This window comes from Python bivittatus, unplaced genomic scaffold (genome assembly GCF_059951505.1).
Source record: "Python bivittatus isolate LINGU-HERP-01145 unplaced genomic scaffold, Pbiv_v1 ctg000840_np1212, whole genome shotgun sequence".
Classification (NCBI taxonomy): Eukaryota; Metazoa; Chordata; class Lepidosauria; order Squamata; family Pythonidae; genus Python; species Python bivittatus.
Window position 1 is genome coordinate 36,719,104 of NW_028277113.1, and position 23,110 is coordinate 36,742,213.

A 23,110-nucleotide genomic window follows, 5' to 3' on the forward strand; every position below is an offset into this window, starting at 1 on the left:
GCAAGGGGGAGGTGGTAACTATGGTACCCCTACCTGTAAATCCCTCCTTGCCTGAAGTCAAAGAAAAAGGTGGGGAAAAGTGCTGCAAAACTAGTTTTACAGTTTTAGAACCATTTCCATCAGTATGGACTACAACATCATTAAATGTTGCTAGACTGAGGCAGGCATACTGTAGTATCAAAGGAAACCATTGTTATTTTAAAGAGGCTATCATAAGCTAGCATAAAGAAACCTGGAATGTATAGAGAGAAACAATTCCAGGATAATGTTTTAGGAAGTATATTGTATTCTGTATTGGTAAACCAGTGCTTGCATAGATTAGCCCAAGAGCTATAGAAAATAGTTCTTTTCATAGACATCAATACTTTATAGATACAACCAGCTTTGGTGTATTTTATTAGTGGAAGACTATTTTTTCATCAAGATAAATATGATGCAATAATAACTTTAGACATGTAGTTATGAAGTGTAATGTATGAATGTGTAAATTTCAACATGTTAAATCACTTGGTACATTCATCTTATTTTTTAAAAATGCTACATCACTACCTGCGGGCTTGTTTTTGAAGCTAAAAGCCGGTTCAATAATTTTAGCTATACAATTTTCTTAATTTTCAGTAGGTGGAATAGAAATCTTTCTTTCCTGGCAAATCCATAGATGCTGTGTACTAACTTAGAAATATTTTTTTAAAAAAATCTTCTATCTTTCTATAATAATCCTTAGACTTTCTTCCTTTCCATTTCTCTCTAGTGTAATCTCTATAGTATCCCACTGAAAGCAAAATGTGGGTTTACAACAAAATAGCACTGACTCAACATTATTACTTTTAATGAAGGACAAAGCTTTCTTCTAGGTTCAAGAAAAAGACTGCCAAATAAGATTAAATCTTGACAAGAAGAATTCTATCAGAAATATTCGAGCTATGGGGATTGCTATGAGACTAACAGAACTACTGAGTGGCATAATAATTAAAACAGTATTTTTAAGCCTTTCCCAACTTTTAATATTTTATTATTTTTATTATTTAGATAGCAAAAGGATTGCTACATTTTGGTTCTACCCCTCCAGAAAATTTTTGATCCAATTAACCACACAAGCCTGAAATAGCCATCTATAAGGGGTGCTTCCTCACATTTCACACACGTACACATTTTTTTTAATTTGGATATATGAATGTACTGTACTTGTATTTGCAATCAAATAAATAAAATTGATACATTAAGAAAATGGAATTGGCAGCAATCTTATGTATACAAGAACAAAACAAATCTATAGGGTATGAAAGAGGTCATAGTTAGTCATTGCTTCAAGCAAAATTGAGGATAGGGCCTTTACCAATAAAAGCACAACCCAGGGTTACCATACTTTTACATATTGCACCTCCTGTCTACTACTGAGAAGGCTAACTGAGGAACAAATTGGTTTATCCTATTAAATTCTATATAATTTGTCCCTGTGCTAGCCTTGGATGTTTCTGTAGCAGTTCAGGTCCCAAATTTGGTTCTCTCTGTTTTATCCAGTAGCCTTTTCCTTCTTCAAATGCCATATTGTGTAGGATAGCCAGGAGCAACAGCTGGTGCCACTGGTCTCCTCCTTGAGCAGAGATGGCAGCATACCCATTTTGCAAACAAGCAATTTGAAGAAATATTTCTCATGCAAGAGTTACTTCTGTGCTTTCCAAATTCCTGCTGCCCTCTTATAGCTACATCTAATTAATTACTTCTAAATGTTATACTACAGCAACTCCTTGTAGGGTGTGGAATTATGTGTGGGGGTGAGCAATTACAAATTCTATCCTGCTATTACCAAAGAATATATCAGTTTTCAGGGTACCCATGTTCAGGACTCTAGAAATTCATATAGTGGAATTCAGAATATTTGAAAGAAATGGTTCTTGTTTCAAGTGATTTCATGGATGGAATCAAGATGTTAGCAGCTCCAACTGCTGTCCAGGGATCACTTAGTTCTACCAAAAAAAGTCAGTGGGAGAAATCAGCAGTCTTTTAAATGTCAGTGTAATCACACAATGATGTGGTTGTCTCAAAATAACGCCTTTAAAAAAAATGGTAGGTATCTGGTGAGACAGTCAAATCCTGATGACCTGATATTTGTATATTCTTGTGAGATCATGGCATTCTCTCCTGAAACTCTCCAGATATTGCCATTTTGGGGTTCATGGGCACTGTCTGCCTCAGGCAGTTTGGCACCTATGGGTGCAGCATTGCCAATTCCCTTTCTATGGAATGTGTCAGGCTATTTTTGTTTCTGATTTACATCTCTTATTTAAATTTGATATGTACACAGCAGTTGCTTCTTTATGATACTAAAAACCATAGTTCTCTAACACTCCTTATTGAAGAAGGGAATGGAAATGAACTGTCCACCTTTTCCAAATCCACACTGCAGTATGGATATAGAACACATTCCATGCACAAACCATTCTAGGCACAGAACAGCTGGATTTGGGAGGCCCATGCCTAAACCAAAATGTGCATATTTCAGATGTTTTCATCTGCATATGGAATAAAAAAGCCAAGATAAGGATTTTCCTTGGTGACAGCATGTGCAAACTTCAGCACTGGCTGTAGTATTGCAGGAAGGCAGCAGAGGGAGGAAAGGGAAGCTGAAAGGAAGATCAGGAAGTGGGCTAGCCATTGCCAGACCTGTAGAGGAGGTGTACAAGCACTCCAGGATCCTTCTGAGTATTGTTCGAACTGAAACCCTAAACAACCAAAATGTTTCAGGTTTTGTTTCTGTCAAACAGCAGCTGATCTGAAGCAATTTGGTAGAACTGCCAAAATGCAATGGTTTGTTTGGGGTTAAAAAAGACAAAAAGGTATTTTCCAATTTCTGCACCCCCCTCCTTCTGCAAGTGCAACATGCCTTACTATTCTTAGAAATAGCTCCAAGAGGTTCACTTTGGGAACTCACTACATGTATCTTTTTTTCTTATCCATCTCTCCTTATCCCCATTTTCATGAAGCACTGTAGCACTTCACAGAAACCAATACAGTGGAGCAATTTAGCTAATACTTAGTATCTCATGAATAATATATACTACAGCCCTCTCTATTCAAACATATGAAAAGCAAGGTACCTGCAGTTCTGTTTGGAAGAAGAACTTCTGTGGGCATTGTGTGCAGTCATAGATCTTGTCTTCTTGCCCATGGGCTGAAAAAATATGTTGCTGCAACTTGTTGGCTTGAACAAATACTGGAAACATTAAAAAGAAAAATGTGAACTTTTTGTTAGTTCATTTTATACATTGAGAGACTTTTTTGGTGAACATTTCCTCATTACTCACAGCAATTGCAAAGGGTACAATTATCGAAGAACCCTATAATTTCTGATTATACTGTTGCTATAATAGGCACCAGCCATGATTATTCAGCTCGACATTCAAGTCTTAATTTTCTTTTCTATTCTTTGTAAAGAACCATGCTTATATGTCTGGTAAAAACATAATCAAATAACACTTAAATCACAAACATTTAGAAGAGTACCTTTCCCATCGTTCCACGATAAATTCAGATTAAACCACACTCCACTAAAATTCAACCTTGTATGTATGTATGTATGTATGTAATTTTTTTTAATGTTTTCATCATTTTTTATGTGTTAGCCACCTACAGTCACTTGTATAGTGAGATGGGCAGTGTATAAATTTGATTGATAGATAGATAGATAGATAGATAGATAGATAGATAGATAGATAGATAAAAACATTAAAAATCTTGCTACTGAGAAATTTGGAAGTAACAGATTCCAAAGTCTGTTTTTGTGAGTTTGCCTAAAAAGCTGATTCTATCCTGTATTGAAATGTGTTAATGTATTGAAACTATTCTGTACTGAAATGTGTTAATGTTAAAAATTATATCCCACAGCTATATTGGGGCAATATCTATAAATGTGAAACAGAACTGCAGGTAAATTCTCTTTGGATACTTTAAGATCAACTCTGAGTACACACTGAATGCAAAGGTTTCAATAATATAAACATGTTCAATTTTAATGACTACAAACAAGGCCCTAAGACTGTGTAACAGTTTACCTAGGAGACATAGTATTAATAATTAAATTGTATATGCCAGAGGCAGTGTTTGGGTTGGCAGCACTGACTTCTGATGGATGCCTGGTGCACTGTGACCTAAAAAAAGTTTGCATATACAATATTAATTTGTATAGGCAGTGTAAGGATTTATTAAAGATGCTGGCATTTAACTTTGACTCCATTCCTAATCATTAAAATAATTCTAATTGAATGCCAACAAAAAAGAAAGAATTAGAACAGGGTTCTTATAAGTCATACATTTTAATCACATTTTTCATTACGTTAAAAAGTATTGGATTCCATTTTCCATATAAAACTTATATTGGTGATTCTCGGTTCTTGTTAATATTCTGCACATTGTATTAATTTAATAGCATATTACTGCTAAAACATCATTGTCTATGATTAATGTGCTGTATCTATTTACCCCATAAAAAAAAAAAAAAAGTTTTTATTTTCAACATACATATTGGAATAGGAGTTTCAATATTTTGAACACATATTTTATAGAGCCTCTAGCTGAAATGTTGTTCTTGTTGTTATTTGGGAAATCTATTCATGGAAAGAACTAGAAATAGGATTGCTTTTCTAATGTTTTATTACACACCCAAAACTTATGTCCTAGAATCACAAATGGTATTAAAAGCTGCCTACAATACTCTTTAGGTATAAATATAGCATATAAATTCAACATTAATGACTTTTGTCTACATGCAGAAAATGTAGAAAAACAAACCAAAACAAAACAAATACTCAACTGAGGGAATTACCAAACCAGCATGGCTGACAGGCACACTGTTGAAAACAAAACTAGCTTCAAACATTATCAGAGCAACCTGTGTGCTGAAAAGTAACTAAATGTTATAATACAGGGGAAAAAATGTTTAACTAGTAAGTGGGAGCCAATAATTAGAAATAGCAGCAAGGTTTGCCTCTGTTTTATTGGGGAAAGTGCTGCCAAAGAACAAGAAATAACACGAAGAGTTGGGTTTTCTTCTCAGTATACAACAAGTGAGAATAACAATTCTGAAATGCATCCTATTGATGATACACAGCTGTGCAAACTGCTGATTTTACTCTATTAGAAAACAGATCCTGCATCTAGATGCTGTGATTCAGACTGTAAAGCTGAATGGCATTATTGCTATTAGAAATAAAACGTTTGTATGCAGCCCTTAAATTATTAGATTTCCAATTACAGTTATGGGTTACGCTTCATCCAGAAAGTCTCTGTGTTTCACACTGTGAGACAGACCTTATCTTAAAGGAAGTGGATCTGTAAGAAGCTGACAGATGGGGTTTCTCTCACTAAAATGAAATGTGACTGAGTCCCTGTTCTGGTAGCACTGGATATTGTAGGGTGAAGAAATGGCATAGGCTTCATATGGGTGCAGAAGGAAAAAAATAGTGGGCAACTGATTTGCTATTGGGTAGGCTGAAAGTAATCAGAAAATAAAGCTGTTTGGAGGATGTAATAGATCTCGATTGAAAGGGTGGTATGTACTCAATTGTGGTTTATTGAATAAAGTCACAAATGCATGTTAATCATTGGGTAACAGCAGCAGCATTATATAGCAATTAAGATTAAGCAGGAAAGACCTATTTTCATATATTTCAATAGAGTTATTCATCTGCAAGTCATTATGCTAACTGTTCATCTGCAACTGTTCATGAATCAACATGCAGTCTGTATGGGCATAGATAGCCATGTGTGTTTGTATTGCATTTAAATGTATTTGATCAACATTCTCTATTCTGGTGTAGGAATCCACATACAATGTGTTAATAGTGCCCTTTTTTGGTTTCAGCATGGTAGTCCATGATACTGGTACAATGATAATTTAGCTGACAATGAACTGGATCATGTCTTGGAGTGCTGTACTTATGTCACCGGTGGGAATAAATGATAGCATGAGAACCTACTTGCACCTAGCAGATGTGTTTTCCTTCACTCCTAACTTCTGCAAGAATAGTCACAGATTTATTTCACCAACAAACATCACCAACTTTCCATGGGGAAAATACAAGGGCCATGCATGCCCCAACTATAGTCACACTCAGGAACATGCATAGCCCACTGTTTAGTTTTCCACCTGAGAATATCAGGTTCTCTTCCTAATGCTGCATCATATACTGCTTTTAAAAGTCTTATTTTAAAAAGAGACATTAAAGTGAGTACTGACTTCCAAGAAAAACAGTTGTAAGGTACAAAGCTAGGTGTGGGCAAGAAAAGGTAAAATAAGATAATATCTTCAACTATCAGCCTCCTGCAGATCTCACTATTAATATGAAAAACTAACAGTTTATTTTCTCCATTTTTTCAGTAAGTAATGAAGAGTCTTGGCAGTTTACCAATTTTTTCAAGGATAACTGTGGTCCAGAAACATAATAGTAATATCCTTCTCTCTGTAGCTCTATGTATTTCCATGAAAAAACTGTACCAAGCTAGGAAGAGATGTGACATGCAGGAATGCAGCTATTGAGGCAAATTAGCAGAAATCCCCCCCCCACACACACACACAACATCTTGGATAAGCAGAAGAACCTTCTGCATAGCAAATGAATCCCATCTCTGAATCCCACCGTACCAATCAGATAAAAACATATTTTGTGAGAGGAATGTTGGAAAGGCGGAATCCTGGTCTTAATAGTGTGGCATAAATGATATCACTGAAGAATATCCATGAGTTAATTAAAGCCAAGGGTCAAAAGGAATGAATCCTATCAGGATGCTCACCTGTAAAACAAACTGGACACTTGAAGGTTCCCCCCATTCCTTCAAAACTGTGCTCTATCAGATGGCACTGAAGTTTGGCAGGAGAATCAAATGTCTGGTTGCACAACTTGCATTCATGGTTTAGTCCTTCATCTGGTGGGGTAAAATTGGGGAAAATGTATTGTTATTGGTTACATGTGCTCTCTAATGTTTTGCCAAAAAATACAGGGCACTTTGCAAGAGTATGAAGTATTCATAAATAGTAAATATCATGTACGAAACAACTTTTCACCGAGTGCCCCAAAGCAATCCCTTCTCCCTCCCCCAAATCTGCTGTTATTAAATTCTTTGCTTGCTAGCAAGAATTAGAAGTACACACAAATGCAGCTAGATTTAATCATTAACATAAATGTAGTTGAACACAATTGGTAATAAGAAAGCATGCACATGCACCCAATTTTAACTAATTAATTAGAATAGATACATCTTGGTGGCCTTGAATTGGTTGTAGCACTCATTCTGGAGCAAAGTCTGTAGTGGATTAAGGGTGGATATGTGGCCATAGCTTTTGTTCTGGCAGCAATCACTCTACTATGTACAGGTTAGCTGAATAAAAACTACAACATATTGGGTGCTACAAAGTGAAGAAAACTCAAATACATTTTTGTTAAAACTGATGGACTGTGTAACTGTACTGTGCAGAGAATTCCTATAAAGCAACAAGCAAGTGTCCAGGTGTCTTTCCTTCCTACCTTATTTCTGTATTGTTCCACTGTAAACTTTCCTCTGTGACAGATGTTACAACTTCAACCATGTAACTCCTTGCCAGCTGCATAGGCTGAGTTTGTATTGTGCATGACAGAATTTGGGGATTCTATTTTTATTTAGATGCTGCCATATGTTATGCTAATGTTTATTTTTATAAAGTATTAAGATTTCTATTTTTAAAAAAATTGCATGGTACAATGAATCTTTGTCCTGAACATGAAAGTCTGCATTATCTCTGAACTGGCTTTCTCCTCCCCTTATTAGTAACCATCTTACTGACAGTCTCAAAGGTCCTTCATTTTTTTCCAGCTAGAGGCATTCCAAGTACTACCAAATTGATCCTAAAACCTTCCCCGCTCTCAGCTGCAGGCCCTTGGTGCCCTTTCCCCCTCCCTGTTCCATCCTAGGTCTAGCATTAGCCTTTCTTCTTAGCAATGTTGCGAGCTCCTTTTTTTCCACCATGGGAACAGTGATCGGTTGTCCTACTTAGAAACAGTTGCTAGGTAAAATGCAGCTCCCAGCTCTTTTGTACAGGGTTCAATTCCCTCAGCATATCTTAGAAAAGGTCCTTCTCTGTGTCACTATTGCGTTATACCAATAGTTTGGTTTTACAGGTAAATACATTAGCCAGTTAATAATAAAAACACATGCACACTCACAAAACGACTGCACCTAGTACACCACTCTGGTGTATTTCAAGATAAGGACTTCATTTCTACCAACTGAAGTACTAAATTGTCCCACCATGATTTAAAATAACACGGCCTGCCATGACTGACTGCCCAGAAATGATGGAAAGTAATGGAGGTAACAGTAAAATTAAGCATAGCCTTCAGTTTATGGTTTTATTGTATGTCGCCCAGAGTAACTTCATGTGAGATGAGTGGCTGTATAAATTTGACAAACAAACAAACAAACAAACTAATCCATTGCTGGTGGCCATATAAATTTGAGAAATAAATAAAAAAATAAATAATCTAACCCATCACTGAGCTGTTCTCCCAAACTATGACCAGCTAAAGAAGAAAAGTGATTAGATCCCTGATGTTTTGGCTCACAATGACTAGAATTTATCCTTAACATAAGGAGGCACAATTAATGTTGTATCAGCTCCCTCATTCCTAACAATACTATCAGAGTTGGTTTAGCTAAAAAAAACTACACAACTATAATGTGCAAAAACCCTTCTGATGTGTAATTTTTTTAGCCAGTGAGAGCAATTATATTAGCAGTCACCCTGTTAGTTGTGGAGAACAGATTTGTCTTTTTGATCAGTATTTGTAACTTTCTGCAGAAAGGCAGACTACTCCTAAGTCAGAAAAAGGAAAAAACTGAATACTTTGATGTACTGTGTAACCAAGGAACTATCCTGCTCTTTCTCCAGTTGGTAATCTAGTACAGTTGGGGTGCAAATCTCTTCCACTGACCAGGAAGTAAATCCCACTAACTTAATAGGGCTTATTTTGGAGTAAATATTTATAGCAGAGCATTTTGGAAGTTTAGTTGCACAAGCAGATTCATGAAGTCCAAAACAGAAATGATATGTGAATGGCTGATCTTCATTTTGGTTGCCTGAACTTGAACTATATTTCAAAATAAACTTCCTTGCTAAAAAAGAAATGTGTTATGCTTGCTGAGTGCAGTGCATGCCCTGGTAACTCATATCCCCATAAATCCCATTGATTTTATTTTTATGATTCTGAATGTAAATTCCTGATCAAGCCAAATGTCTATTCGGGTCTCCAAGAATGGATATCACTAGTTGTTTTGGAATATGGAGAAATTATCCAAATGGCCATGTTATTCACAAACATGTATGTTTGTATGTATTAAACTATTCCTTTATGGCGTATGCAACATTATGCAAACAAACAAACAAACAAACAAACAAACCCCAAAACAAGCAAACAAACAAAGAACAGAAAGTAAGAAATAGCAGCTGAAGAAATGAAAGGCATGAGATATGGAAAAGGAAAAAAAAAGCAGCATAAAAAAATCTAGTTTACACCAACACCATTCACTATTCTCTATACCTTTCTATTTTTGCAAGCCAGACTGATTTCCACTGTGTCCATATACCACTTCATACATTGTCTTTATGAGGAGCTGATGAACTTCATCCAGCCATGACTTTCTCATGCTTCCCTGTCCTCTTGACCCATTCACTCCTCCTTCATATATCTGTTCGGTAATAACAATCTTCATTCATGATTTCACTTTTTTCATAATGGTCTCTCATTTTTGTATTCAGTCCAACCATTTTCTCTTGACCCTATCTCTTCTTGTTTTATCACACACCATTCTGAAGTACCTCACTCCTATTGCATTCAACTTACTTTTTTCTTTCTCCTGACATACCCACTGCCATATAACAAAGTTGGCAGAAGCAAACATTTGTATATAACCATGTTTGCTTCTTTCAACAAATATTCATTCCTTACAAAAGGCCACAATATTACTCACTACTTTCCTATCAGCATTTGCCTATCTTAAAATTTATCCATCCAATTTTCCCATCTTCAGTAAGCCCTCTACTATGGTACACAAATTAATCTACTTGCTCTATGGCATTGCATATTTGTGGGAGGAAAATCTCTCTTAAACTGCTCTGTGACTTGGGAGGGGGTAATCCCCCTTAGATTGCTCTGTGATTTATATAGGATATTATTCACAGACCAGTCTAAGGAGACCCCCTCCCTGAATATTTGGGTTGGTGAAGGAAAAGAAAAAAGTAAACTCAACTTTAGATCTGTCAGAGTGAACATAAGCAATGGCAACTTCCAAAATATTAGCCAAACACAAAACATTTATGTAGACTGCTTTAAAGCAAACATAACACTGAGGGATATTTACAAATTATTACCCAAGAAAATATGTATTCTTCACTCAAAATACCACCAAACTGCATTGTTATGGCTGTGAAAAAAAGCAGGCATTTCTTATGGGGACCCCTTCCTCAAATCTACTACCATGCATTGCAAATTCAAATTTTATATTTCAGATTATTTTTTAAGTCCAATGTACACTTCAATTCTATTTTAATGAAGGCTCCAAGGAAATTTTCCAGCTAATATTTGGTTTTATGCATAAAACAGACATAAGTATAAAAGTAACACTTATATAGTATTAAGTCTGAATAGAAGAGGATTTATGAGAAAATAAACAAAATAAGATGACCAGGAAATGAGGAATATCCTTCAGGTTTACTTCCCTCTCCTCTCCTATTTTTCATTTTCTGGGGAACCTACTAATATAATATTTTCATATTCATGGTAATACTGGAAAAAAACAGCTTATAGCCATGATTAAAAACAGATGTTTGAATTCTGGTTTCCATTAACATTGTTGGAGATAAAATGGAGTGTGGAAGCTTGCAGGGTGCTCTTGATTTCTATAATTATGAGAAGGAGGCCAAAAACATATCTGCACTGCACCTCTGTGGACAGTTTAGAAGAGGTTTATTCTCCTCCTTCTACTCCTCCATACTATAAAACAGACTTTCCCAGATTGATGCCTTCAAGATGTGTTGAAACTGCAATAAATCTGGAAGGTGTTTGAAAGCTGAAGGCTGGTATAGAGATATAATGGGAGGTGCTGTGACCTATAAGAAATTATGTGAACTATTAAAAATGTATAATTTGTGTTAGGGATATTAGTTAAGATTATTTATGGATTTAGGGTTTTTCTTTTCTGTTGACTTTTTTTGTATTCCTCTGTATATATTGGTAAATCCCTTCCAGGGGCAAAAAGAACTACTTCTATGGAATTAATGACCATTTGATCACTAGCATTTTCTGGGTTGGTAAAAGTGTCATGACAGCAACAGCACTGAACCGTGGTTGGCCCAGAGAAGGTTGACTACAACACTGTCTGAAAATGCTTTGAAAATGTCCTAATTTTCAATCATGTTAATATTTAATTTTGAAACACTTACCAATCTTACACTGATACATTTTGGTGCTTCTTGTAGTTATTACAAAACTGGAAAAAACTGTATAACTGTACAGAAAACCTTAATATCTGAACATTCAGTATGGAAATACTGAACATCATATTAGAACTAAACAAACAGACAGCAAAAGGCTACCTTGAGAATTTACACTTGGGACAAATTTGAAGTGAAGTGAAGTGAAGTGCCAGAACATCATTTCAAGAGGTCATTCTCCTCTCCTACGTCCACTTCAAACTACTTTTTTCCCAACAAACTTACAAGAAAAAAAATATCTAGAAGTACTGAAGAGCTTTAAAAATTCAGTCAGAATAATCTAATCTTTAGAAAGGTGGTAGATGACAGTAATTGGAAAATACTGTCTGACTCATTTATTAAACTGAGATTCAGAGTCAATTGATTTAATAACCATTAAAATATTCTATGAAGGATTTAATAGGTTGGCAGAGTCCTGTTTTTATTAAGAGTTATAGGTATGAAATGAGTGATTCTATGGAATTTCTAAGCAATTACTTCTAGGGATTAAGCTGCAAATTAGATCTCTACCAACTACTGTAGACCTGATTCACACAACCATTTTTCCCCACCATAAATACAGTGGTTTTTGAAGTTGCCTCAAGGCAGAGGTCCAAGTGAAGAACATTCTTAAGTAGAATTTGTATCATACTGTCAAAATGACAGATCATCATCATCATCATCATCATCATCTTCTTATCACATATGATAATAATAATATGCATTGTTGGAGCCCATGCTGAGTGGCAAATCTATACACGAAAACTGTCATTTTCCAAATGTAATGATGCATTATATTACTAAGGTAAAAGTAGCATTTATATGCAAACATGGAGTCTCCTTTGGCTGCTGTGCCTAGTATTGCATTTCCTAGAGTTGTGGTACAGTGGAAGTAAAGCCCTTTATGATGAGTGGAAAAATTGGAAAAATTGATAATCGGTGATAATATAATCCAAGGCACAGAGTGCCATCTATCCATACTGTTATAGTCAGACACTGGTAGCTGAAGCAGATCCTCCCCAACTATTTGCTGCTCTTTCTATCCTAACAGAACAATATGACTACACAGCAGTCTTCTAGCCATGTCACTGATAAGGTTTATATTGCTTACTGCTAACAACCGAATGCTTTCAGTCCTTTAGTGAGATCCTATTGTCACCCTTATTACGGCAGAAGTTTAATTATTGCACTGAACTACTTTTTTGCATGACAATGTCCTTGAGCCACTTTCTCATTCTAGCCATACCACACTGGATATAGATAGCTGCAGAGGGAAGGCCTATGCATGCTGTTCTGATAACATCCAATCTAAATAGTCGTAGTTTAAACTATGATTCCTCCCTCATGGGAATCAAACTGCCTGTTGTTTTTTTGCCAGAATACCAAGTATGTTAACTTAATCTTCTTTTGGTTGTCCCCAGTTCACCCAGATGGGCAATACAATTCTTTAAAAGACCTAATATAGACACAATGTCTGAAAACTTCCAGCATATGCTCATTGTTCTTCTTTGATTATAATAGGCCTTTTACGATTTATTTATTTATTTATTTATTTATTTATTTATTTATTTATATGAATAAATAAATAAATAAATAAAGAAAGAAAGAAAGAAAGAAAGAAAGAAAGAAAGAAAGAAAGAAAGAAAGAAAGAAAGATGAAGAACCCAAACTAAAACAATTCATGATATAGCAGTAAGGAAACGGAGATGCAAAATCAAATATACAGCTGGGAATTGCCTAAGGGAAATGTTTACAGTACTTCAAGAATCTGCTACTGCAAAAATGTAGACGAAAGTCTAAATAGTGTCAAATTGTAGACTTGCTGGACACAGTCCAAAGTGGTAATAATTACAAAGGAATATTGGAAAACTTTTACATCTCTCTTCAACTTAAAAAGGTCAAATGTGCCAAATAACTGAAGAAATTAAAATAGCTCTGTATAAAATTCATAAAGCTAGCACATCAGAGAAAAGACTATAAACTACTGAATGCAAGTTATCTGAGGAAAAAAATCTCCCTGAATATGGAAGCTAGACCATTAGATTCCACTTATCATGGTATCTTTTTCATATACAAACACTTCTTTCTCTAACATAGGAGGAACATTTTCACATTTATCATAGCAGTATGAAAATTATACATCATGTGCATTTTCTGTACATTCATCTCTGAATTAATAATACGAACATGAAGAACCATGAAGATGCTTATACAATGCCAACAGATCTGTATAACCCAACACTGCCTATTCTGATTGTCAGAGGTTTTGAGACAGAGATGTCACTTAAACTCCATTCTAACTGGAGACACCAAGAATCAAGTATGAGAACTTCTGCAAGCAAGCTGTGTACTGCATCACTGAGCTGTGGCCTTTTCCCAAGAAATGCCACGCTGAGGCACACAAATGTTAATTCTAGTCTAGCATTCTGTCCTCTTAACGGCAGACAGAAGATGTCACAGAGAATATCTTGCAGAGAATCATCTTGATTGCTTCCTCTATTGTTAGCTTTTAGTTGTTCTGGTAGAGAGAAATATCTTAAAAGGAAAATTGGGCTAGCATTGCAAAGCTATACTATGCTGCTTCTATTATATTTTACAGAATATAATGGGAATGATTTTGTATATTTTTCTTTTTTCTTTTTTTAATTTGGCTACACTTAAATTTTGTGCGCATTGGAATCTTATGATTTCTGCCCCTCTCTTTTAAAAAAAACTCTGATAAGTGCAATAAATGGACAGTTCTTTTGTATCAGTTCCATTAAAGCTGGACTTACAGTAGATAAACCTAGACAAATGCCTGGGGCAGCAATTTGTTGGTGGCAGCAGTTTTGCTTTGGCAGCAGATGGAATGGACTTCCCTGCTGTGGGGTTGCTAATTTATGTCTTATACTTTTGCTATTTTGAAACCTTAAATGACAAAAGGAAGGGATACTACAGAGAAGTAAGAAATTGCTCCTCCAGAGAACAGGGATGACAAAAGCTGTGGAAAAGGGCAGGAGGGATTCCAAGGGGCTCAGACTATGTACATGTTATCACAGTACAGCAGCCGATTGGCAGCCAGTGTGGGAAACAGTCATATCTTTGATCAGGGAAACTGAGGAGATGATCTTGATCTTTTCTAACTCTATGACTGGGTGCACAGCTCAAGACTGTCTCAATCTGCAACTATCTCTAGGTAAATGGCTTATCCAGTGACATGGAAGCATATGAACAGTGCCATGGGAAGCTGCCCTGGTTACATCAATCGCTGTTATCTTTTCCAGTATCTCAGCCTTTTTTGTGAATACTGGCCAGCTATTTTTGTGGTTCAAGGGAAAACAAAATCTGCAGTAGTCTGATTGTGGTTAAAGCTGCCATCAATATGCATCCATTGGGAGTGCGGGAGGTGGGGGAAGAGGGCAATGAAAATACAAAGAACCCCAAAAATGGAATACCTAGAGAAGTCCCATTCTGTAGAACCATGTAGGCTCTCCCCTCTGACTGTCTGCATGACATAGACTGGGAGAGGATAGTTTAATCTTAACCAAGCCTGATGTTGTTTGTGGTTAAAAGTGATCCTCTCCTGCTCCAATGCTGACTGAATTTTCTTATTCACTTGACATGCCAACCCTACCCTTGATCTAGTGGCACATTCATGCAAACTGGCAATTAGAAGTAACTAGTTTGTGAAATTTAAATTTGGCCAGCTATCTAGGGCAACAAGCGGATTAGTGAAAACCTGTCTCGACAAGCACATTTCTCAAATAATTTTGAGAAAGTAAAAGAAGTCCTATCATTTGTCAAGGTCTAAAAGGTTAACAAAAATGTAGATATTAAAACATACTGGGCGCTTGTATGCATCTTTTATAAACCAATACATTTTATACAAAGGAAATCAAGAAAACACATCAATACCAAATGTTTGTCCTGCAACATATATACATTGTTTTAGGCTGGAGTTGGCAGCATATTTAATGAATGAATGGATGGATGGATATGTACATCTAGCTGATCTTGTCTGGGCTCTGAAGCAAAGCAGGTCAGGCCTGATTAGCATTTGGACTGGAGACAACCCAGGCTGTAGTCTAGACCAGTAAACTGAAAAATATCCCAGAATGTTGCAATGGAAAATACTTCCATAATGTTGCTAATCAAATTGCATAAACATGTTCATGAAGTCATCAGGAGCCAAGACTCAAAGGAGACTTACATAAAATAGTGTACAATGACCCTTTCTTCCCTTTTTGATCGGCTCCCATGTCAAATGAGTTACATTGGTCCTTCTGGATTATGGGCTGCATGGACTGTATTCTAAAGAAGAGGAAATACTACTATGGAAAGTACCCAATAATTCAGAAGACCTTGGTGATTTTGGATTTTGAATACTATTGCTACAAGTTGAAACCATCCTCTACAGGGCTGAAAACCTCATCTAAAATCTGATGCAGGGCACAGTCCCTATAATGATAAGACTTTAGGCTAGGAAGAGAATTAAATTAATGTAAATTAATACATTATTAATGTATTAAATAATGTAGTTAGTTATTATTATGCAAATTTAAATGTCATTTTTGCAAAACATTTTAGATAACACAGTTGTATGATATGTTCATAATTCTCTATTAAAACTTATTTGGCTGGTCCACAGAACTACAAATGCCAGGTGTGGGTAGATATCCCCTCATGTTCCAGTTTTCTAATTGTGAGCTTATATAACCTCTCTCTCTTTCTCTCTGACATAACACTTCCTTGTACTGCCTTTCTATACAATACACAGAATTATAATGAAATGAGCAATTAAAAACTACATACTGTATATCTGTGTTAATTAATAAAAGTTACATTAATTTTAATGGAAAATGTAATTTACTCAAAATCAAAACACTTTGGGGTATTTTAAAGCATTGGTTCTCTTAATTTTGAAAGCAATTCTGTGTTGTTTTGTCAAGTATAAATTTGCTTTAATATTGGTCAACTTTCAAGATATAGCTTTCTCTATTGTTTGATGTTAAATACCTACTAGTATTGCCCACCTGTCTGGGAATTCTGGAACTGGTGGAAGTACTGGTATATCTACCATCGAGTTCTACACAAAAAAAACACAAATTGGTAAAATTGAAAAAAGATACTTTATGGATACTTCATGCAGCATAAAGTAAACACTATCTGTTGTCAGATCTACGGGGAAACACCTTCTAAGACTGATCCATGTAGTTAATCTGTATGAATTCCATATTACAGTGGATCAGCCATGTAAACTGTGCATGATACATGCTTCTTTCTGTCAAGAAATGTTTGTTGAGGATGTACAACAAAATGGCTAAATAGCTGCCTGGAGAAGAAATCAGCAGGTTACACAGAAGTGCTTGCTACCTTGGAAATACTTTTTGTCTTTCTAAACATTGTACATTAACATACTTGAATAAAGTTGATACAGAATTATTTATACAGATAGCATACACAGTGTGGTATGTTGAAACACAAAGTCTGGCATAAAGCTGCATTATTTTATTGCCCTTTTCTTCTGTTGTACCTTTGGCTGTACAGAGTATATAAACAAATGGAATACATTGGTGATATTCATTAAAGCTTTCAGGCAACATACAAAACACCATTGGATCAATTCTTACTTTTAGGCTCTATTTTTCATATTACTAGAGGGGTATGCCTTTGTGGCCATTCCCATATGGCGTTCCAGTAATATGCATCACATCTTTGCTTATGAAATCCATTAAGAAATATGTCACCAGTGTGGAATATAAGCACCTAATGAATCTGCTGGGGCTATTAGAAGGATATCCTGTCCATGCAAGACATGTCTTTCTGTGACTGGCTCCTGAATGTAAACCATAAGATTTAAATGGTTTCTGACATGGTCAGGGTAGGTCATATGAGTCTTCGTCATGGCACTGAACCTATGTGAAACTTGGTTTCATTCACATGTTTTGGTTTTTTAAAAATTACCTCAGACATCTCCCTGTGATTTATTATCTAGATTCAGTGGAATATACGATGGTGTTTAAGATACTGTCACGTAAGCTAAATAATACAGACAGGGAAAGTGGGTTTTCAAAGTATGCAATATAGATACATAGAAAGCTATTTCATTATTTTGTAAAATGAGAAGGGGAAAAAAAAACCCAGATAAAAGTCAAAGTTGCCTTGAAGTTTTGCCTCAAAGTTATCTAGGCTTAAAAGGAAGATCCTTCCCATAGGTTGTCTGAGGTTATTACCTGCATAATAGCATTATATCATGAGAAAAGAAAGGCTATGTTTCCACAATCTATTCCAAATTAAGGCTACAATCCCCACAATTCGAGAGAGGGAGAGGGGGAGAGGGAGAGGGAGAGAGAGAGAGAGAGAGAGAGAGAGAGAGACTCTCCAGTAATAAACCAACACCCTAACTATTATATCATTTCCTTAACTCAGAACTAATATTAGTTCTATATGCCTGTTGATTTCAGTGGGATTTATTACAAGCCTGAGGTGTGCATCAGTCACCAAAGCTTGGGTCCTAGCTGCCTCTTGCATGCTCTGAATGTCCCAATGCACCCTGAAAATCCACTCCTGAAACAGAACTAAGTATATTGTACTGAGGGCTGCAGCAGAAAGGAGAGGAATCACTGAAAATTAATAACCATTCTTTGTATTTGCAAACTACCATTGTGAATCCAAGGATCAGTTCTCCTGTTGTGCATCTTCTACCCAAACTTTTATCAGACAGAATTTATAATGGTTAGTTCTTATCTTATTTTAAAAAGTATGGACTTATTCTTATGGGCTACATCTTGTACTTGGGGGAAAAATAGGAAAAGCCCAATTCAGCCTTAGTATTTTTTTCCCCTGGGGTAATACCTGTAATTGAAAATTTAGATTATTGAAACAAATGCCTCGAAAATGTATTTTAATAAATCAAATAAAAAAATAAAATTGACTCAGTTTTCCAAACTGATTCAAATCTATTTGTATTTCTCTACTATTCAGTGCATTGTAATTTAATTAATACATTATTGGTGTGGGTACTCATGTATTAAAAAAAGGTATCATGCTTCTAACTAGACCTCAATATTACTTTTATTATTTAGTCTTGTCTTATAATGCCCACACATTGAACTAAGTCATATGCATGAAAAATATACAAGAGGAACTGTTTACATAAGAGGATCCAGATGACTGGGGCATCTGTAGAATTAGTTAAAGGTAGTCCTCGTTTAGCCAACAAAATTAGGAATGGCAACTTGGTCATTAAGTGAAGCGGTTGCTAAATGAAACTGTGCTTACAATCTTACTTTGGCTTTCCTTTGCTTTACAGAACTGCGATCCGACCAGATCTTTTTTGTTAAACTTGGTAGATTTTGGATACAATTTCTAGTCTGCTATACAGGCTTTCTTCCAGTGGAGCCTGCAAGATTCCTACAAAAGCTCCACTGAAATGAATGGAGGTTTCACAGCAGCAGCAACTGGAGCTATGCACCTTTTATCCACAAGAAAAAGGGATATAAATTGACCCAATGCTCTCCTTTTCCCACACATTCTGTATTTTTGTTTTTGTGCTAATATATTTCTGTGCTTTATCGCTGTAACCTGCTGTTCTCTTTAATTGCTTATTGTTATTAATTATATAGTGGTAACATTGTTGGCTGCTTGAACTATTTGGCTATAAAAATGCATTTATTATTATTGCCACTGGAGCTGCAGTAAATTGCCAGGGTTCTGTCTAGAGATAAATGCCTTTGAATATTCATCCAATAAAATTTGAACCTGGATCATACTGCGATTTTCCTTTGCCTCTCTTTTTTCCTTTTTCTCCCGCCCCCCCCCTTTCTTTCCTGTTCTCATTTAATCCAAATACAGTATCTTAAAGAATGTGTGTCATAGTCAGGCATTGCTAAATAACCATCTTATATTTTGGAAAGCCTTTCTTTTGCGTTTTGATGGTTAACTATTCTTTAATTATGACACACAAGTCTTCAGTGGAAACTGAAACTGAGTTTCAGAGTTAGATGGACAAGTTCTCTTCTAGGCTCTGTTAGTATATATATACAAAGATGAGAAATCCAACAATGATGGCAGCTTCTAGTCTGGAAACTCTTGCCACAATATTGCTGCTTCATAATGCTAACCTTGTCCAAACTTTGAGCCATATGCACACAATGAAGAAGTAAAATGGCCCTTAGTGAAGCATTTTATTTCAAGTTGTAAGACCAACACCAACAAGATAGAAAGGACATTATGGTGATGGTAATTCCCTGGCCAATTCACCATGTGTACACATGGGTAGCTAATTCCCAAAGCAGGCTAAAATCAGCAGGGGCAATAAGCTTATTTTAACTCATCTTGAAATCTGAAATCCATCTGCTGTTTGGGAGCAATAATCTTCTAATGGGCGTGCAAGCTGCTATGGCCAGATTAATGACCCAGTACCATACTGTTATCTCGATTAATGTACACAGCAAAATAGAGCATTTGGATTTTCTAATTGTAGAAATGCCACAAATTAACATAGTTTCAATGTTCACACTGAACATTGCATTCTAAATCATGCAAGAGTAGCACTTTCCGATCCCTGCTTGAAGTATAATATTGAATATAGCACTAGATAATTTTTGGCCTACCAATATTCCCAAGTTGGAAGCTTAGTCAAGAAGTTATGAAATAAACAGGGTGTGGGAACCTTTTCGGTGAATAGCACTGGAAAAGTAGAACTGGCAAACTGTATCTCTAACATTAGAAATTTTGGCAATCCTTCTATGGGTAGTTTATGTACAATACCCCCTTGTTTCATGATCATAAATCACAAGAAGCAGTAAGGTATTCCTCTTTTTTCTATTCACATAGTACAATATTCAAGAAATATCTATATCTAGAGCTTGTTTTAGAAGAATCAAATAACAAAAACTATTCCAGTGCATTTTATATATCCATAAACATATACAGTGGGGCAAAAAAGTATTTAGTCAGCCACCAATTGTGCAAGTTCTCCCACTTAAAAAGATGAGAGAGGCCTGTAATTTTCATCATAGGTATACCTCAACTATGAGAGACAAAATGGGGGAAAAAATCCAGAAAATCACATTGTCTGATTTTTAAAGAATTTATTTGCAAATCATGGTGGAAAATAAGTATTTGGTCACCTACAAACAAGCAAGATGTCTGGCTCTCACAGACCTGTAACTACTTCTTTAAGAGGCTCCTCTGTCCTCCACTCATTACCTGTAGTAATGGCACCTGTTTGACCTTGTTTTCAGTATAAAAGACACCTGTCCACAACCTCAAACAGTCACACTCCAAACTCCACTATGGCCAAGACCAAAGAGCTGTCGAAGGACACCAGAAACAAAATTGTAGACCTGCACCAGGCTGGGAAGACTGAATCTGCAATAGGCAAGCAGCTTGGTGTGAAGAAATCAACTGTGGGAGCAATAATTAGAAAATGGAAGACATACAAGACCACTGATAATCTCCCTCGATCTGGGGTTCCATGCAAGATCTCACCCTGTGGGGTCAAAATGATCACAAGAACGGTGAGCAAAAATCCCAGAACCACACGGGAGGACCTAGTGAATGACCTGCAGAGAGCTGGGACCAAAGTAACAAAGGCTACCATCAGTAACACACTACGCTGCCAGGGACTCAAATCCTGCAGTGCCAGACGTGTCCCCCTGCTTAAGCCAGTACATGTCTGGGCCTGTCTGAAGTTTGCTAAAGAGCATTTGGATGATCCAGAACAGGACTGGGAGAAAGTCATATGGTCAGATGAAACCAAAGTAGAACGTTTTGGTCTAAACTCAACTTGTCGTGTTTGGAGGAGAGAGAATGCTGAGTTGCATCCAAAGAACACCATACCTACTGTGAAGCATGGGGGTGGAAACATCATGCTTTGGGGCTGTTTTTCTGCAAAGGGACCAGGACGACTGATCCGTGTAAAGGAAAGAATGAATGGGGCCATGTATCATGAGATTTTGAGTGAACACCTCCTTCCATCAGTAAGGGCATTGAAGATGAAACGTGGCTGGGTCTTTCAGCATGACAATGATCCCAAACACACTGCCCGGGCAACGAAGGAGTGGTTTCGTAAGAAGCATTTCAAGGTCCTGGAGTGGCCTAGCCAGTCTCCAGATCTCAACCCCATGGAAAACCTTTGGAGGCAGTTGAAAGTCCGTGTTGCCCAGCGACAGCCCCAAAACATCACTGCTCTAGAGGAGATCTGCATGGAGGAATGGGCCAAAATACCAGCAACAGTGTGTGAAAACCTTGTGAAGACTTACAGAAAACGTTTGACCTCTGTCATTGTCAACAAAGGTTATATAACAAAGTATTGAGATGAACTTTTGATATTGACCAAATACTTATTTTCCACCATGATTTGCAAATAAATTCTTTAAAAATCAGACAATGTGATTTTCTGGATTTTTCCCCCCATTTTGTCTCTCATAGTTGAGGTATACCTATGATGAAAATTACAGGCCTCTCTCATCTTTTTAAGTGGGAGAACTTGCACAATTGGTGGCTGACTAAATACTTTTTTGCCCCACTGTATGCAGGGGTCACTGTGGCACTGCAAGGATAACAAGTAATATTATTGCTAATGTTGTCCTTTCCTACATGCGTGTTTCCAGAAGATGAAATATTGTACTCTGAACAGAATAGCACAAATGTGTTTTCTTTGCTACAACAGTGCTTTCATCAAAGTAGAAACACAAACATACTGGTTATCATGACAGGACTATAATAATGAGTCATTTGCCCTATATTATCATAGCTCAATTAGGAATGGAAATCCTTGATAAAAGTGAACTCAAACAAAAATACATCTGCCAGTGTGGAATGTCAGGACAGCCAAAAGACAAATGAGGCATCTGTAAACAAAGAATGTCAGTAAATGCAAAACAATAATCAAAGCACGTCAACTCTATGATTCCTGAAGCTATTCTGAATCAGGAAGGAAAGAAGGAAGGCGAAACTCTGGATTATAAAGCTGCTTTAGCCACATATGTAATTTTAATGTAATATGTAACATAAATTTTATCGATTTCAGTGTGGCCCAATAGATGGAAAATTGAAGAAACAGAACTTAGTACCTACAAATCCTACCTCATCCATTAATTTGTTAAGTGCCTTGAGCAATTCATACACTTGCAGCCTCAGTTCTTCACCTTGAAACAGGAATCATATTGATGGCCTGTAATGATGTACATTGGAAACAGCTATATACTGAGTTAGACCATTGATCCATCCAGTCTAGTACTGAATATTCCAAGAGGCAACTGATTTCCAGGATCTGTACTGAATTAATTTATTTGCAGATCCCAATAATTAAATTAAGGATGTTCTGAATGCCAAGCTATCTGATTTACCATTCAGCTGTGGCCTTTAGATTTTAAAAAGTTTGAACTTTAAAATCTAGACATTTATGATGTGGAAATAAAAGGATGCAGGAATCCTTTTAAAACTCAATACATGTAACTCTACTGGAAATAACTCCTCTGGAAGTCTCCGGACTGTCAGCTCTGAATCCCAGACATGACTTTAGAACTGCTTAAGAGTCTCCATGAAAAATCTTGAAGCTAGCAAGTTTATGTTCTTCCTGACAGCACTAGTCATGTCATGCTTACATATCAGTCTTCCTAC

At 36.4% G+C, this 23,110-nt stretch overlaps 1 protein-coding gene across 11 annotated transcripts in view; it reads right to left on the reverse strand.

Annotated features, from left to right (window-relative positions):
• Positions 1 to 23,110, reverse strand: part of ZNF521 (zinc finger protein 521) — a 343,128-nt gene that overhangs the window by 35,867 nt on the left and 284,151 nt on the right. For 8 of the 11 annotated variants that reach the window (XM_088130975.1, XM_088130974.1, XM_088130971.1 and 5 more), the window contains 3 exons: positions 16,500 to 16,565; positions 6,790 to 6,921; positions 3,099 to 3,214 (listed from right to left, as the gene is read on the reverse strand). In XM_088130975.1, the coding sequence (XP_087987101.1) occupies positions 3,099 to 3,214; positions 6,790 to 6,921; positions 16,500 to 16,565 (314 nt within the window). Of the gene's footprint in view, positions 1 to 3,098; positions 3,215 to 6,789; positions 6,922 to 16,499; positions 16,566 to 23,110 lie in introns of those variants that run through there. The other 3 variants (XM_088130973.1, XM_088130972.1, XR_015794089.1) reach the window with 2 other exon arrangements.